Source organism: Schistocerca cancellata, chromosome 1 (genome assembly GCF_023864275.1).
Source record: "Schistocerca cancellata isolate TAMUIC-IGC-003103 chromosome 1, iqSchCanc2.1, whole genome shotgun sequence".
NCBI lineage: Eukaryota > Metazoa > Arthropoda > Insecta > Orthoptera > Acrididae > Schistocerca > Schistocerca cancellata.
The window spans coordinates 106,829,183-106,846,686 of NC_064626.1; the positions used below are offsets into that span (position 1 = coordinate 106,829,183).

Consider the following 17,504-nt stretch of genomic DNA (forward strand, 5'->3'; position numbering starts at 1 on the left):
GTAACCATTTTTCTTGAACACAGCCTCCAAGTGTGCAGGTACCTGCGTTAGACTATCCACAGCGTATGCTTTGCGTAACACAGTCCTGGGGACGGCACTGCGTTCGTACGGTGGGTGGCAACTCTTTTGCATGCAGATATCGATCGGTCTCTATCGGTTTTCGGTTAACACTATGTCACAGAGTACCATCACGCTTTTTGTAAGCCATTACATAAAACAATGGAAGTTTCACATCACGATTAACCTCTATGTTACATTTCATACTAGGACAAAGAAAACTGAAGTAAAAAAAAAAACAAACTGAAGTAGTCCAAAAACCAGTTAACAGTACATGTCTATGGTGGAAAACAAAAGAGATATCGACGACGTGTCGCCAGAAGCACGTTGGTTGAAAACCTGAAGTCCTCAGTACCTTGTCCTCAAAGTTTTCCATGAATAAATGGGCAGCTATGGGCACAAAAGGGCTACCTATAGTGACTTCGCAAATCAGTTCAGAAATATTGCCATTAAATGGAAAATGTGTGGTCAACGTATGACGAAAAAACTTTATCAAGTCCTCATTCAGTTTTTCACTAATCAAACTCAAGGAATCTCTCAGAGGCTCCTGTCAAGTATATTCAAAGGATCCAGCCGCAGAGATTTCAGCTGTCGAATGACATCGACCGAATCGAACGAGGCGGCGCAGTGGTTAACACTCTGGACTCGCATTCGGGGGGACGGCGGTTCAAACCCGCGTCCGGCCACTCTGATTGAAGTTTTCCGTGTTTTCCCCTAAATCGCTTTGGTAAATGCCAGGATGGTTCCTACGAAAGCACACGTTCGATTTTTTTCCCCAACTTTACCTAATACGATGGGATCGATGACCTCACTGTTTGGTCCCCTCCCCCAAATCTATCAACCACCCAAATCGACCGAGCCGCGCGGGATTAGCCGAGCAGTCTCAGGCGCTGCAGTCATGGACTGTGCGGCTGGTCCCGGCGGAGGTTCGAGTCCTCCCTCGGGCATGGGTGTCTGTGTTTGTCCTTAGGATAATTTAGTTTAAGTAGTGTGTAAACTTAGGGACTGATGACCTTAGCAGTTAAGACCCATACGATTTCACACACATTTGAACATTTTTCAACAAATCGACCGAATTTTGCTAAAAAATGAGAGAAGAACAGGTTGTAAGTAGACACACTTAAATTACTAATTATGTGGGGACAATATAATCTTGGCAGAACGGGAGGTGAAGCTTTTAACCGATTTTTGGACCACTTCAGCTGTCTTCATCCAAGAAATAAATTATACTGTGGAGGCTGAAAGTGATGAGAAGCTTCCATTGTAGAAGACAATGGTTTATAAAAATCATGATGGCTCTCTGGGCCATTGTGTCTATTGAAAACCAACGCATACCTATCGATACCTGTATGCAAAGTGTTGCCATCGACGTACCACCGCAGTGGCGTCCTTAGGATTCTTACGCGGAGCATACGCTATTTACAACAAGGGTTGTCTAACACAGGAACTTACACATTTGGAACATGAGTTCAGTGAAAGTGGGTATTCCGAGAAGCAGGTTCGCCACGCTACGGAGTTTGGACTATCCCCGGAAGTGCATGAAGAGAAGCATAGCTCTGTGCCATTTGTACCTTATGCTCGGGGCATACCGTCTGAGACTGGAAGAACGTTAAGGAGATTTGACAGAGTGTGTAGCGTCCATTTGTCAACATTAGGGTTCTATTCGACTCTATCAAATATGATTTGTGAATTAGGAAGCCTGGCATATATCCGTGTCAATGTGGGAAGGCTTATACTGGCCGATCGATTCACACAGTTCAGGACAGATGCATGGAACGTCGTCGTCGCAAGAAGCTATAAAAGTATGAAAAATCGGCGAAAGCGGTACATTGTTTAAACCGAAAACGAAGGATGGAAGATTAGAATTTAACGCCCTGTCGACAGTGCAATCATTAGAGAGGGAGCACAAGTGCGGACTATGAAAGGGTGGGGGAAAAAGTCGACCATGGCATTTCAAAGGCAGTAAGGATTTAGAGAAGTCACGGAAAACGTAAAACTGGACGAGCACAGTGTTCTAACTGCTACACCACATCACTCGCTTTGTTTAAAGAAGAGGAATTTGATGAGGCCCTGGTAGTTGCCGATACGTCCCGTAAGAATTTTCCACAAACGTCATTCCAATTGCCTCCTTATCAACAGTGATGATAAGGAGGCCATTAGAATTATGTTTGTTGAAAATTCTTTTTTCGTTTATTTATTTTAGTCTCGTACTGCATACTAGTCTACTAGGGCCCGCTATGTAACAAGTTCATTAATAGAAAGAAGGGTTTTCCTCTTAGCAGGACGTGGAAACGTGTATTAGCTAGCTCTGAAACACGATGTTCTTTGGTGTAACCGGTCCGAATGTTTGGGGAATGTCTTAGAATGCGATATATCTTTGATGCGGAAGTGATAGCAATAAAAAAAACATAAAATCAATATTTCAGAAACCATTTATTTTGAGGGGTTTTAACAGCCAGATTAAACTGGAGACGAAGAGAATCGGTGTGACCGAAAACCGGGCCCCTATATAGTCCGACAACTTCAGCCTTAGCAACGGCTTTCAGCGGGACTCAATAACAGCAGCAGCGGCCTCTTTCCTCAAGATGGCGGAGAGGTGGAACGTCGAAATATGCAGTCAAGTTGATTTTATGATTCAACAATGTAGAAAAGGACAGACTGCTACTTAGCGTAGAGCTGACACGTTAAGGTGCAGACAGGCACAAGTGAAAGACACTAACATTAAGCTTTCGGCCACAGCCCTCACCAGCAAAAGAGAAACACCCACCATTCGCAAACACAAGCAAGCACATGGGAAAACCGACCCGAGATGCTGGAGTTGGCGGTTATGCGTGCATGAGGTGTGCTTTCTTGTGTGTACGAATGGTGTGTTTTTCTCTTTTTCTGATGAAAGCTTTGGCCGAAAGCTTTATGTAAAAGTCTTAATTGTGCCTGACTGCAAGTTAACGTCTCTTCTTTGCGGTAAGTAGCAATATGCCTTTTCCTACATTATTGAAACACTGTGTGATCAAAAGTATCCGGACAGCCCAAAAAAACATACGTTTTTCATATTAGGTCTATTGGGCTGCCACCTACTGCCAGGTACTCCATATTGGCGACCTAAGTAGTCATTAGGCATCGTGAGAGAGCAGAATAGGGCGCTCCGCGGAAGTCACGGATTTCGAACGTAGTCAGGTGATTGGGTGTCACTCGTATCATACGTCTGCACACGAGATTTCCACACTCCTAAACATCCATGGTCAACTGTTTCCGATGTGATAGGGAAATGGAAACGTGCAGCACAAAAGCGTACAAGACGACGTCGTCTGTTGACTGACAGAAATTGCCGACTGCTGAAGAGGGTCGTAATGTGTAATAGGCAGACATCTATCCAGATCATCACACAGTAATTTCAAACTGAATCAGGATCCACCGCAAGTACAATGACAGTTAGGCGGGAGATGAGAAAATTTGGATTTCATTGTCGAGCTGCTGCTGATAAACCACACATCACGCCGGTAAATGCCAAACGAGGCCTCGCTTGGTGTAAGGAGCGTTAACAATGGATGATTGAACAGTGGAAAAACGTATGGAGTAACGAATCACGGTACACAATTTGGCGATCCGATGGCAGGGTGTGGGTATGGCGAACGCCCGGTGATGGTCATCTACCAGCGTGTGCAGTGCCAACAGTAAAATTCTGAGGCGGTGGTGTTATGGTGTGATCGTGTTTTTCATGGAGGGGGCCAGCACCCCTTGTTGTTTTGCGTGGCACTGTCACAGCACAGGCCTACATTGATGTTTTAAGCACCTTCTTGCTTCCCACTGTTGAAGAGCAATTCGGGGATGGCGATTGCATCATTCAACACGTTCGAGCACCTTTTCATAATGCACGGGCTATGGCAGAGTGGTTACACGAAAATAACATCCTTGTAATGGACTGGCCTGCACAGAGTCCTGACCTGAATCTATAGACCTTTGGGATGTTTTGGAACGCCGACCTCGTGCCAGGCCTCACCGACCGACATCGATACCTCTCAGTGCAGCATTCCGTGAAGAATGGGCTGCCATTCACGGGGGAAAGCCTTCTAGCACCTGACTGAACGTACAGTAGAACGCCTCTAATCCGTCACCTTCGGGACCGGGACCATGGTCGGAATGAAAAAAAGGTCGGATTATCCGAAAAATCTAATATTTATTGCAAAAAATATAAAAAGACATTTAGTACAAAAATTAAACGATTTAAGAACTAAAGGATGTCTACAGTAATATAAAAAGATGTTTTTTACACAGTGTTAAATAGTATATTAACTAAAAAACGTCTACACACACTATAATATGTATTGGTTTTAAAAGGGAAAACGACAAACAAATTACAGTACTGTACTGTACATAATAACGTATCAACGATATATACTGTAAACTAAAAAATGTTTATAGCACTGTATATAAAAAAGAAATATTTTACAAAGAAATAAACTACTGTATGTATAAAATAAAAAATGATTATACTGTGTGCATTGTTTTCACAGTAGAAACGAAAACAAATTACTTGGAAAAAAAGTCAGGGATACATTTTTGACGAGTTTTTCAAGGATCAATCTAGCCTTCACTGGCAGCAAATGTACTTTCGACTTCCAGTTTTTCGTGCAAAACTATCCCTTTTTGTTTGAGAATTGGCCCGGATATTGGAGTTCCTTTCCTTCTCTCTTGACAAAACCACATCCACAATGCGTTATCAAGCAGTTCAAGTTTAGGCTTTTTTAATGTTTTGCGATTCTTCAGAGCGTTTTCACCACCAATCGTAACTGTATAGGAGTCAATGTCTTTCCGATTCTTCCTCCAATCCTTAACTGTCGTAACACCTACATTCAGTTTCTTTGCAATTTTTTGGAGCGAATCTCCTTCGTCCAGTCTTTGTAGCACTGCTAATTTTTCATTTAGTGAAAGAGTTACGTGTTTACGTTCGAATCCAAACAAGTTGAAAAACAGACAACTGTACGCACAGTGAATCTACAGTAATATGTATGGTAGAGAACACGGAATAAAGCAAACAACGAAGTTTTTTAATCCCAACAAAGGATAAAAGTGCGCAATAACGTACCGTATAACAATATGCACAGCGATAGACACCGCAACAACGGCCCGACAGGCGTCCAGTCAGTGACAAGTCGGCAGAGGCTCGCGATCCTCAGCATGGTCGGACTAACCGGAGTGACGGACCGTCCAAGGTCGGATTAGAGGGATTCTAATGTATGCCTGCGAGAGTGGAAGCTGTCGTCAAGGCTGATGGTGGGCCAACACCATATTGAATTCCAGCATTACCGACGGAGGGCGCCGCGAACTTGTAAGTCATTTTCAGCCAGGTGTTCGGATACCTTTGATCACATAGTGTACTCCTACCTGGAGTTTCCATTGTTTTACAGGGTGATTCAAAAAGAATACCACAACTTTAAAAATATGTATTTAATGAAAGAAACATAATATAACCTTCTGTTATTCATCATTACAAAGAGTATTTAAAAAGGTTTTTTTTCACTCAAAAACAAGTTCAGAGATGTTCAATATGGCCCCCTCCAGACACTCGAGCAATATCAACCCGATACTCCAACTCGTTCCACACTCTCTGTAGCATATCAGGCGTAACAGTTTGGATAGCTGCTGTTATTTCTCGTTTCAAATCATCAATGGTGGCTGGGAGAGGTGGCCGAAACACCATATCCTTAACATACCCCCATAAGAAAAAATCGCAGGGGGTAAGATCAGGGCTTCTTGGAGGCCAGTGATGAAGAGCTCTGTCAGGGCTGCCTGGCGGCCGATCCATCGCCTCGGGTAGTTGACGTTCAGGTTTCATAACTAACCTTTTTCGTAGGACTCTCCATACAGTTGATTGTGGAATTTGCAGCTCTCTGCTAGCTCTGCGAGTCGATTTTCCTGGGCTGCGAACAAATGCTTGCTGGATGCGTGCTACATTTTCATCACTCGTGCTCGGCCGTCCAGAACTTTTTCCTTTGCACAAACACCCATTCTCTGTAAACTGTTTATACCAACGTTTAATACACCACCTATCAGGAGGTTTAACACCATACTTCGTTCGAAATGCACGCTGAACAACTGTCGTCGATTCACTTCTGCCGTACTCAATAACACAAAAAGCTTTCTGTTGAGCGGTCGCCATCTTAGCATCAACTGACGCTGACGCCTAGTCAACAGCGCCTCAAGCGAACAAATGTACAACTAAATGAAACTTTATAGCTCCCTTAATTCGCCGACAGATAGTGCTTAGCTCTGCCTTTTGTCGTTGCAGAGTTTAAAATTCCTAAAGTTGTGGTATTCTTTTTGAATCACCTTGTATTTTGTGATTCGACAGTAAACCCGAAAAGGCTACCAAGAATTACTTCACCGGTAGAACACACACGGCCAGCACCCTACACCTAGAGCCGGTGCTACCTGAGGCCCCGTTGGTTTGCAGAGCGTGTCGCGGTTCGCGGTGCTGGTGTGGGTGGCGGTGCCCGCCGCGTCGGCGCTGCTCAGCGGCGACGCGGCCGCCGTCTGGGAGCTGCCGATGCCGCTGTGCGCGCCCGGGGCCGACGTCTCGCTGTCCCCGCACTACGAGCTGCTGTACGTCATGCAGGCCTCGTGCCTGTTCGTCGCGGCCGAGGGCATGGTCCTGCTGGACGCCTCGCTGCTGACGCTGATGCTCAACATCGCCGCCGAACTGGAGGTTCTCAACGACAACCTCGTCTCCATAAAAGGCACCGAACGCCCGAAGGACGAAAAATGCTATCATACAAATGATCGCTATCCCTACTCGAATGACAAGCGCCTCAACAGTAATTCCAGTTCCGTGGACGACACGTACGTTCAGTTAGTGGATAATATAAAACACCACCAGCATATCATAAGGTAAGTGTACTGCACGCAAATCACTGTGTAAACCAGAGGTTGTACAGAGTTTCAGGGAGAGCATTAGGGAACGATTGACAAGAATGGGGGAAAGAATTACAGTAGAAGAACAATGCGTAGCTGTGAGGGAGGACGTAGTGAAGGCAGCAGAGGATCCAGTAGGTAAAAAGTGGAGGGATAGTAGAAATCCTTGGGTAACAGAAAAAATATTGAACTTAATTGATGAAAGGAGAAAATATAAAAATGCAGTAAATGAAGCAGGCAAAAAGGAATACAAACGTCTCAAAAATGAGATCGACAGGAAGTGCAAAATGGCTAAGCAGGGATGGCTAGAGGACAAATATAAGGATGCAGAGGCTTATCTCACTAGGGGTAAGATAGATATTGCCTACAGAAAAATTAAAGAGACCTTCGGAGAAAAGAGAACCACGTGTATGTATATCAAGAGCTCAGATGGAAACCCAGTTCTAAGCAAAGAAGGGAAAGCAGAAAGGTGGAAGGAGCATATAGAGGGTCTACACAAGGACGATTTGCTTGAGGACAATATTATGGAAATGGAACACTATGTAGATGAAATGGGAGATACGATACTGCGTGAAGAGTTTGACAGAGCCCTGAAAGACCTGAGTCGAAACAAGGCCCCGGGACTAGCCAACACTCCATTAGAGCTACAGACGGCCTTGGGAGAGCCAGTCCTGACAAAACTCTACCATCTGGTGATCAAGATGTATGAGACAGGCGAAATACACTCAGACTTCAAGAAGAATACAATAATTCCAATCCCAAAGAAATCAGGTGTTGACAGATGTGAAAATTACCGAACAATCAGTTTAATAAGCCACAGCTGCAAAATAATAACGCGAATTCTTTACAGACGAATGGAAAAACTGGTAGAATCTGACCTCGGGGAAGATCAGTTTGCATTCCGTAGAAATGTTGCAACACGTGAGGCAATACTGACCTTACGACTCATCTTAGAAGAAAGATTAAGGAGAGGCAAACCTACGTTTCTAGCATTTGTAGACTTAGAGAAAGCTTTTGACAATGTTGATTGGAATACTCTCTTTCAAATTCTAAAGGTGCCAGGGGTAAAATACAGGGAGCGAAAGGCTATTTACAATTTGTACAGAAACCAGGTGGTAGTTATAAGAGTCGAGGGGGATGAAAGGGAAGCAGTGGTTGGGAAGGGAGTGAGACAGGGTTGTAGCCTCTCTCCGATGTAATTGAATCTGTATACTGAACAAGCAGTAAAGGAAACAAAAGGAAAATTCGGAGTAGGTATTAAAATCTATGGAGAAGAAATAAAAACTTTGAGGTTCGCCGATGACATTGTAATTCTGTCAGAGACAGCAAAGGACCTGGAAGAGCAGTTGAACGGAATGGACAGTGTCTTGAAAGGAGGATATAAGATGAACATCAACGAAAGCAAAACGAGCATAATGGAAAGTAGTCGAAGTAAGACGGGTGATGCTGAGGGAATTGGATTAGGAAATGAGACACTTAAAGTAGTAGAGGAGACTTGCTATTTCGGGAGCAAAATAACTGATGATGGTCGGAGAGGATATAAAATGTAGACTGGCAATGGCAAGGACAGAATTTCTGAAGAAGAGAAATTTGTTAACATCGAGTATAGATTTAAGTGTCAAGAAATTGTTTTTGAAAGTGTCTGTATGGAGTGTAGCCATGTATGGAAGTGAAACATGGACGATAAATAGTTTGGACAAGAAGAGAATAGAAGCTTTCGAAATGTGGCGCTACAGAAGAATGTTGAAGATTAGATGGGTAGATCACATAACTAATGAGGAGGTATTGAACAGAATTGGGGAGGAGTTTGTGGCACAACTTGACAAGAAGAAGGGACCGGTTGGTAGGACATGTTCTGAGGCATCAAGGGATCACAAACTTAGCATTGGAGGGCAGCATGGAGGGTAAAAATCTTATAGGGAGACCAAGAGATGAATACACTAAGCAGATTCAGAAGGATGTAGGTTGCAGTAAGTACTGGGAGACGAAGAAGCTTGCACAGGATAGAGTAGCATGGAGAGCTGCATCAAACCAGTCTCAGGACTGCAGACCACAACAACAACAATATTTTTTGTCCGTCCCTTCTTGTATTATTTCTCAACAATCACCTATCACCTATCACAATAACTAAATTAGCAGATCATTCTACAGCTGTTTGGCTCTCTCCGTAGCTCACAGATTGTACATTGTCCAGTCACATTAATGTAACCACGTGTCAAAAGACTCGCAGACCATTGCATCGCGGGCTGCCGCGAGACGTGTAGGATGAGAGTGAACTTCTAGAAGGTACCATAAAGGATATGGAGACAGGCAGGCCTCATTCCCGTGACCCTTCTCCACATACAAGGCACGAACAGACCGAGCAATATGTCGTCCTGAACGGGGTGACTTCAACAGAAGCAAGTGTAACTTCAGGTGTGCCCCAGGGCAGCGTAATCGGTCCACTGCTTTTTATCATTTACATAAAAGATCTGGTTGATGGTATTGACAGCGGCATTAGACTGTTTGCTGATGATGCTGTAGTCTACAGGAAAGTAGTATCACACTAAAGTTGTGAACAAATCAGTGAGGTTTTGCAGAAAATAAATGCGTGGTGTAATAACTGGCAGTTATATCTCAGTATTAGTAAGTGTAACCTACTGCGTATAACAAGGCGAAAATCCCCATTAATGTACGAGTATAAAATAAATGCCCAGTCTTTGGAAGCGGTAACATCCTTCAAGTATCTGGGTGTGACTATTCGAAATGATCTAAAATGGAATGATCAAATTACGCAAGTAACGGGTAAGGCAAACTCTAGATTGCGGTTCATTGGTAGAATCCCGAAGCGATGCAGTCCTTGAACAAAGGAAATAACTTACAGTACGTTAGTTCGTCCAGTCTTTTTTTCCACGGGAGCATTACAAATCTCATAGAAAATTTGAAGTGGGACACACTTGCAGATAGACAGCACACTAAACGGAAGGGGCTGCTCACTAAATTCTGAAATTCGATCTTCACCGAGGATGTAGAGCATATATTATTGCCACCAAGTTTCAAATCACGCAATGATCACCATTCAAAGATAAGGGAAACTAGATCTCGTACTGAGGCGTTCAGACAGTCGATTTTCCCTCACGCGATCCGCGAGTGGAACAGAGGGGGGAAATTATGACATTGGCGCGAATTGTGCCCTCTGCCACACACTGCTTGGTGGCTAGCAGAGTATACAGGGTGTTACAAAAAGGTACGGCCAAACTTTCAGGAAACATTCCTCACACACAAAGAAAGAGAAGATGTTATGTGGACATGTGTCCGGAAACGCTTAATTTCCATGTTAGAGCTCATTTTAGTTTCGTCAGTGTACTGTACTTCCTCGATTCACCGCCAGTTGGACCAATTGAAGGAAGGTAATGTTGACTTTGGTGCTTGTGTTGACATGGGACTCATTGCTCTACAGTACTAGCATCAAGCACATCAGCACGTAGCATCAACAGGTTAGTGTTCATCACAAACGTGGTTTTGCAGTCAGTGCAATGTTTACAAATGCGGAGTTGGCAGATGCCCATTTGATGTTTGGATTAGCACGGGGCAATAGCCGTGGCGCGGTACATTTTTATCGAGACAGGTTTCAAGAACGAATGTGTCCCGACAGGAAGACGTTCGAAGCAATTGATCGGCGTCTTAGGGAGCACGGAACATTCCAGCCTATGACTCGCGACTGGGGAAGAAGTAGAACGACGAGGACACCTACAATGGACGAGGCAATTCTTCGTGCAGTTGACGATAACCCTATTGTCAGCGTCAGAGAAGATGCTGCTGTACAAGGTAACGTTGACCACGTCACTGTATGGAGAGTGGTACGGGAGAGCCAGTTGTTTCCGTACAGCGTGTGTAGGCACTATCAGCAGCTGATTGGCCTCCACGGGTACACTTCTGCACATGGTTCATCCAACAATATGTCAATCCTCATTTCAGTGCAAATGTTCTCTTTACGGATGAGGCTTCATTCCAACGTGATAAAATTGTCAATTTTCAGAATCAACATGTGTGGGCTGACGAGAAACCGCACGCAATTGTGCCACCACGTCATCAACACAGATTTTCTGTGAACGTTTGGGCAGGCATTGTTGGTGATGTCTCGATGGGGCCCCATGTTCTTCCAGCTACGCTCAATGGAGCACGATATCACGATTTCATACGGGATACTCTATCTGTGCTGCTAGGACATGTGCCTTTACAAGTACGACACAACATGTGGTTCATGCACGATGGAGCTCCTGCACATTTCAGTCGAAGTGTTCGTACGCTTCCCAACAACAGATTCGGTGAGCGATGGATTCGTAGAGGCGGACCAATTCCATGGCCTCCACGCTCTCCTGAGATCAACCCTCTGACTTTCATTTATGGGGGCATTTGAAAGCTCTTGTCTACGCAACCCGGTACCAAATGTAGAGACTCTTCGTGCTCGTATTGTGGCCGGCTGTGATACAATACGTCATTCTCCAGGGCTACATCAGCGCATGAGGGATTCCATGCGACGGAGGGTAGATGCATGTATCCTCGCTAACGGAGGACATTTTGAACATTTCCTGTAAAAAAGTGTTTGAAGTCACGCTGGTACGTTCTGTTGCTGTGTGTTTCCATTCCATGATTAATGTGATTTGAAGAGAAGTAATAAAATGAGCTCTAACATGGAAAGTAAGCGTTTCCGGACACATGTCCACATAACATATTTTCTTTCTTTGTGTGTGTGGAACGTTTCCTGAAAGTTTGGCCGTACCTTTTTGTAACACCCTCTATATGTAGATGTAGATGTAGTTGATCGATGTGGTCCCTCAGGTTCTCGACTGGATTTAAATCCGACGAGTTTTGTGGCCAGAGGAGAATGGTGAATTGCTCTTCGAACTACCCACGTACACTGCAAGCTGTGTGACACTTGCATTGTCCTGCTGGGAGACGCCATGAGACGCCATCGTACCGAAAAAAAAAAAAAAATCTGCGTGCAGGGTGGACATGGTCCCCAAGGATAGATGCGTACTTTTGTTGATCCACTCCGCCTTCCAGAATGACGTGTTCACCCTGAACATAACGCTCCCTCCTGGTTGCAGGGTGTTTGCTTTCCGCCGTTTCACGTCACACACGCCGGCGGCCGCCTGTCTGATACGCTTCATGGTGCATTCATCTGAGAAGGCCACCTGTCACCACTCAGTGGACGTTTTGGCGTGCAAATTCCAGCCTTCGTCAACGACGAACGGAAGTCGGCACGGGGACACGAACCGGGCGCCCGCCGCTCAGAACCGTACGCAGCAACGTCCGCCGCACAGTGGTTGAGGAGGCAGTCGGTAGCCCCTTGCTTCATCTGGGTGGTCCGTCGCTCAACAGTTGCGCGTCTATTCGCGTGTACACATCTCAACACACCTGCCATTTATTGCGTGTGGTATACCGCAGTTGCCTTGGCGTTGGTTTTGAACAGCGCCATTTTCCCCTGCGCGGTGTACATTAACCACGGCGGCACGCGAAAAATTTACAGACTTACCCATTTCGGAAGTGCTTCCATCCCTGGCCGAAAAAGCCAATGATCATTCCCTTTCTCTGTGCCCACATTACGATAATAACTGTGCAGTTTTCCGCCTTCCCCCCGACACCCTCTATATACCCCCCACGGCCAATGCTGCCAGCTGCCCTCTGTGAGTGGTTACTGCAGGTTGACTTCGAATATAGGCGGTGGTCACTTTGAAGTGACTGGACGGTGTATATTGCAGTTGTCAGTCTCACATTACTTTCTAAACACCTTGAGACTAAGGCTATTAACGTAAGAAACTTACTAAGGCCTTCTGACTGTGGCTCATTTATTGGACCGGAGAAATACAGGGACATGATCAAGAGGCAAGTTCGGTCACAATAAAACACAAAAAAACACTTAAGGGAACCAAACGGTAGCGAAGGAAACACATGAATAGTGACTCAACTACAAAATAACCTATGTTTTCTTTAGCATATGATTCCCATCCACTAGAACAATCAAGTTTCCGCCACTCATACGCCGCCCCAATTGTAACGCATCCCAGTTCAGTCTCAGATCAAAAACTCTGCTACTGAATTCTCTAGTGCTACGCCCGACATTACGCTAGAGTGCCTCAGAATTGCCCACTCAGCCAACACCTCTAATACAGGTTAAATGGTTCAGTATTTTACCTTTCTGTCGGTCAGACGACTGTTCTCTGCCCAAGCCTGAATTCATCCACCGCTTCTCCAGCATCCTCATTTTCTCTTTACCCGCGCCCACACTTAACCACTGTCACCTTTCGCCCCTAGTCCAACTCCCACTCTCCTCCACCGACACTTTTTCAGCCTCTCTGAGTGACCACCTACTTCCCACTCTTTAGCATGAAACCATTCGATTCACTGTCTCAGATATGTTAGTAACTGATGGCTCTTGATCTTCCCCCATAACCGGGTCCATCAACGTGAGGTGGCAAATATGAGGTGGCCAAGGAGGTGGAAACGTGGGTTCTACTATGCCAAGACTGCTTGGTAGCTACAACAGGATAACGCAATTAATTAGCAGGAGTACAAAATGAGAAAGTATTTATGATCAGTTGGCTGACAATTATAGAAGACGCGACTAGACTAAGTGTCTGTAGAATGGCGTAATTTGCAAGTAACAGATCTTGCAGTGACGAATTAATCTCTCGTAATCTTGAATGTCGAATCCGGTGAATTTGAAGACTAACTTGGAACTGAGCTACAAAGACTTGATGGCAGCAATGGCTGAGCTGCAGACGATGACTGGCATCGGCGCTGGCTGACCACTGATTTCGGCTACGAACTGTAGACTGGCACAACTGCACTACTCTCCTGCTGCACATGCACATGCACATGCACATGCCTCGCGGCGAGTATAAGTACTGCGACTGGCTGTGCACTCTTTGGCTAAAACAGCCGTTCTTCTGTTTCGTTTATCGAAAGAATCGCATCCGTTGGATCATTCTCTCAGGTGGCGGCGTGGTCGTATGACTGGCGACATCACACTAACAATCTTCTTGGATTAGTGAACAAGCTCTCCTTTTCTGTGAAACTTCAAAGACGCCATCCTTGGTTCACATCCTCGTTATTCCCCTGTTTGGATTTTAACAATTCCTTTTTTCCTTTGGAATGTTTACAGTCCTAAAAATATTCACAAGCTACCTGTTACAGAGTGAGAGATCCCAGTACTCGCTAACCCGGTACAGTAATCCTGCAGGAACATCTAGAAGCTTTCTTGCTCGATATATTTGCGTGTTGCCTTGGACACTCTCACACCGACAGCCAGCTGCAGAAAATACTCATGCCACATCGTTTCCATTTCCCGTCGACCGTTCCCTTCTGAATTCTCAAAACATTGGGTGCTTTGTAACCCATGTAAAACTGAGTTATTTCAACGCTACTACTAAATACTTTTGCACGTGATAATTTACTGCCGTTTAGTGTTCTACACATACTGGCAGATATGAAACTAATTTTTCCCACGTAATTTTGAGTCTCTTGGTCCGTAGAAACCCACACATTTTATTCACCACTTACACAGTTCTGCACACGTCAAAGACCGAACATAAAAGTCAAACGCAGAGATATAACTTATAGCCAAAAAACGGGAACATAAATAAGTGTGAAACAAATATGTAATGTTATCGACTGCCAGCAAGGCGTAAATACTACGTTCTCAGTTTAGGAAGCATTTTATTAATGTAATAGATCCAGATTCATGGTAAACAGAAGATGGAACTCACGAGTGATTCCTCCAGCTGATTTCGTTCCATGTAATACTTTATGGTCCCCGCCCGTCAGAAGGCGATGTCTGCCTGGTCTTGGTTTAGTTGTGATGGTTCCTTCGCGTCTCCACTTCACAATCACATCACTGACAGTCAATCTGGACAGGTAGCTTTAGACAGCCTGAAATGGATTTACTTCTCAGGTGGCATCCAATGACTAGTCCACGTTAGAAGGCACCGAGCACTTCAGGCCGGTCCATTCTGCTGTTATTGCTTCACTACTGATAGCAAATTATTCACTTACTTCTCTTATACGGGCGGACCGTCCTCTCGTGACATCTAGTGGGAAATTCCGCATTACATACGGGTGTATGGATAGTTTTGGTCAGGTAGGGTATACAGGGTCAGTCACCTAACGTTACCGCTGGATATATTTCGTAAACCACATCAAATACTGACGAATCGATTCCACAGACCGAACGTGAGGAGAGGGGCTAGTGTAATTGTTTAATACAAACCATAAAAAAATGCACGTAAGTATGTTTTTTAACACCAACCTACGTTTTTTTAAATGGAACCACGTTAGTTTTGTTAGCACATCTGAACATATAAATAAATACGTAATCAGTGCCGTTTGTTGCATTGTAAAATGTTAATTACATCCGGAGATATTGTAGCCTAAAGTTGACGCTTGAGTACCACTCCTCCGCTGTTCGATCGTGTGTATCGGAGAGCACCGAATTACGTAGAGATCCAAAGGGAACGGTGATGGACCTTAGATACAGAAGAGGCCGGAACAGCACATTACGTCCACATGCTTACACCTTTTTATTGGTCTTTTTCACTGACGCACATGTACATTACCATGAGGGGTGAGGTACACGTACACACGTGGTTTCCGTTTTCAATTACGGAGTGGAATAGAGTGTGTCCCGACATGTCAGGCCAATAGATGTTCAATGTAGTGGCCATCATGTATCGTGTGTACCGTGATGTGCCTACAACCCCAGAGAATATGAAACAACGTATTGTGGCAGCCTGCGGCGACATTACACCAGATGTACTGCGGCGTGTACGACATTCATTACGCCCGAGATTGCAATTGTGTGCAGCAAATGATGGCCACCACATTGAACATCTATTGGTCTGACATGTCTGGACACACTCTATTCCACTCCGTAATTGAAAACGGAAACCACGTGTGTACGTGTACCTCACCCCTCATGGTAATGTACATGTGCGTCAGTGAAAAAGACCAATAAAAAGGTGTAAGCATGTGGACGTAATGTGCTGTTCCACTCTCTTCTGTACCTAAGGTCCATCACCGTTCCCTTTGGATCCCTACGTAATTCGGTGCTCTCCGATACACACGATCGAACAGCGGAGGAGTGGTACTCAAGCGTCAACTTTAGGTTACAATATCTCCGGATGTAATTAACATTTTACAATGCAACAAACGGCACTGATTACGTATTTGTTTATATGTTCAGATGTGCTAACAAAACTAACGGGGTTCCATTTAAAAAAACGTGGGTTTGTGTTAAAAAACATACTTCCGTGCATTTTTTTGTGGTTTGTATTAACCAATTACACTAGCCCCTCTCCTCACGTTCGGTCTGTGGAATCGATTTGTCAGTATTTGATGTGGTTTACGAAATATATCCAGCGGTAATGTTAGGTGACTCACCCTGTATTTGTGTATCCAAATTCTGCCATTGCTCTTTTTAGAGATGTTCACTTCTCTTCAACTGAACTGCCAGTTGTGGTATGCATTATCGCAGTATCTACAGCCTTGCAGAACTTCAGTCTCAGCCCATCATTCATCAGTACTTCTGTGGCTTAATTATTTCCACATTGATTCTTCCAATGATCTACTTCATTGTTACCCTCTCCTGGGTAAGCATTACAAATCAATAACTGATTTCGGAATCTTTAAGTGTGATGCTTTTCCAGGCCTCTCTCAAATTAACTTCTTCCACTTTTGTGTCTTGATCGTGTATTTGCTGTTACCAACTTAAATTTGTTGCAAAACTCAAGGTCTTTGTCCTCCCCATTGCTATTACGGAGCCCATATTGTTCTGTAACTCCGTCTTCTGTCATTTTCCCCACTACTTTGCCCCATGTCCCCCATGATTATTAGATTTTCATCTCCCATTCCATATTAAGTTATTTTTTACATATCCTCATACGCTCTCTGTATCTCTTCATTCACTGCTTGTGACATCGACATGTTATCGTGAACTGTAGTTGTTGATTTGGTTAGCCGTCAATTCTAATGGGAATAATCTTATCACTGAACTGTTGAGAGCAATTCATTGCTTGTCCTAGTTTCCTATTCACAAAGAATCGTACTTTCTTTATTTTATACTGCTACCACCATTACCCTACATTCATCCGACGAGAAATCGTTATCTTCTTTCCATTTCACTTCACTGAATTCACCACATATAAACTGAAACTTTGCATTTCCTTTTTTTAATGTTCTAGCCTTACTACCACATTCATATTTCTGACATCCAATGCTTCAGCTCGTACCATTTCGTTGGTCATTCAATCTTTTTCACGTTGTCAGCTCCGTCTTTGCAGTCCACTCCCGGAGATCCAAATGCAGAACTCATCTGGAACCTTTTGCCAATGGAGAGCTCATGACACTTTTTTTCAACTGCAGGTCCCATGTCCTGTGGTAACATTTTTTCTACAGTGATTCTTATTGCCTTCCGCACACCCAAGCCGTTGATCATTGCTAATTTTTGCACCATTAGGAGCAGTTTCCAACTCTAAGTGCAAGAGCGTGTCCTAGATCTT

General features: G+C 44.3%; 1 protein-coding gene across 1 annotated transcript in view; it reads left to right on the top strand.

Annotated features, from left to right (window-relative positions):
* The first annotated feature begins 1,145 nt into the window (after positions 1-1,145).
* Positions 1,146-17,504, top strand: part of LOC126190796 (odorant receptor Or2-like) — a 68,696-nt gene continuing 52,337 nt past the window's right edge. Inside the window, exons 1-2 of the mRNA XM_049931753.1 lie at positions 1,146-1,163; positions 6,509-6,942. Coding sequence (XP_049787710.1) covers positions 1,146-1,163; positions 6,509-6,942 — 452 coding nt within the window. The remainder of the gene's footprint in view (positions 1,164-6,508; positions 6,943-17,504) is intronic.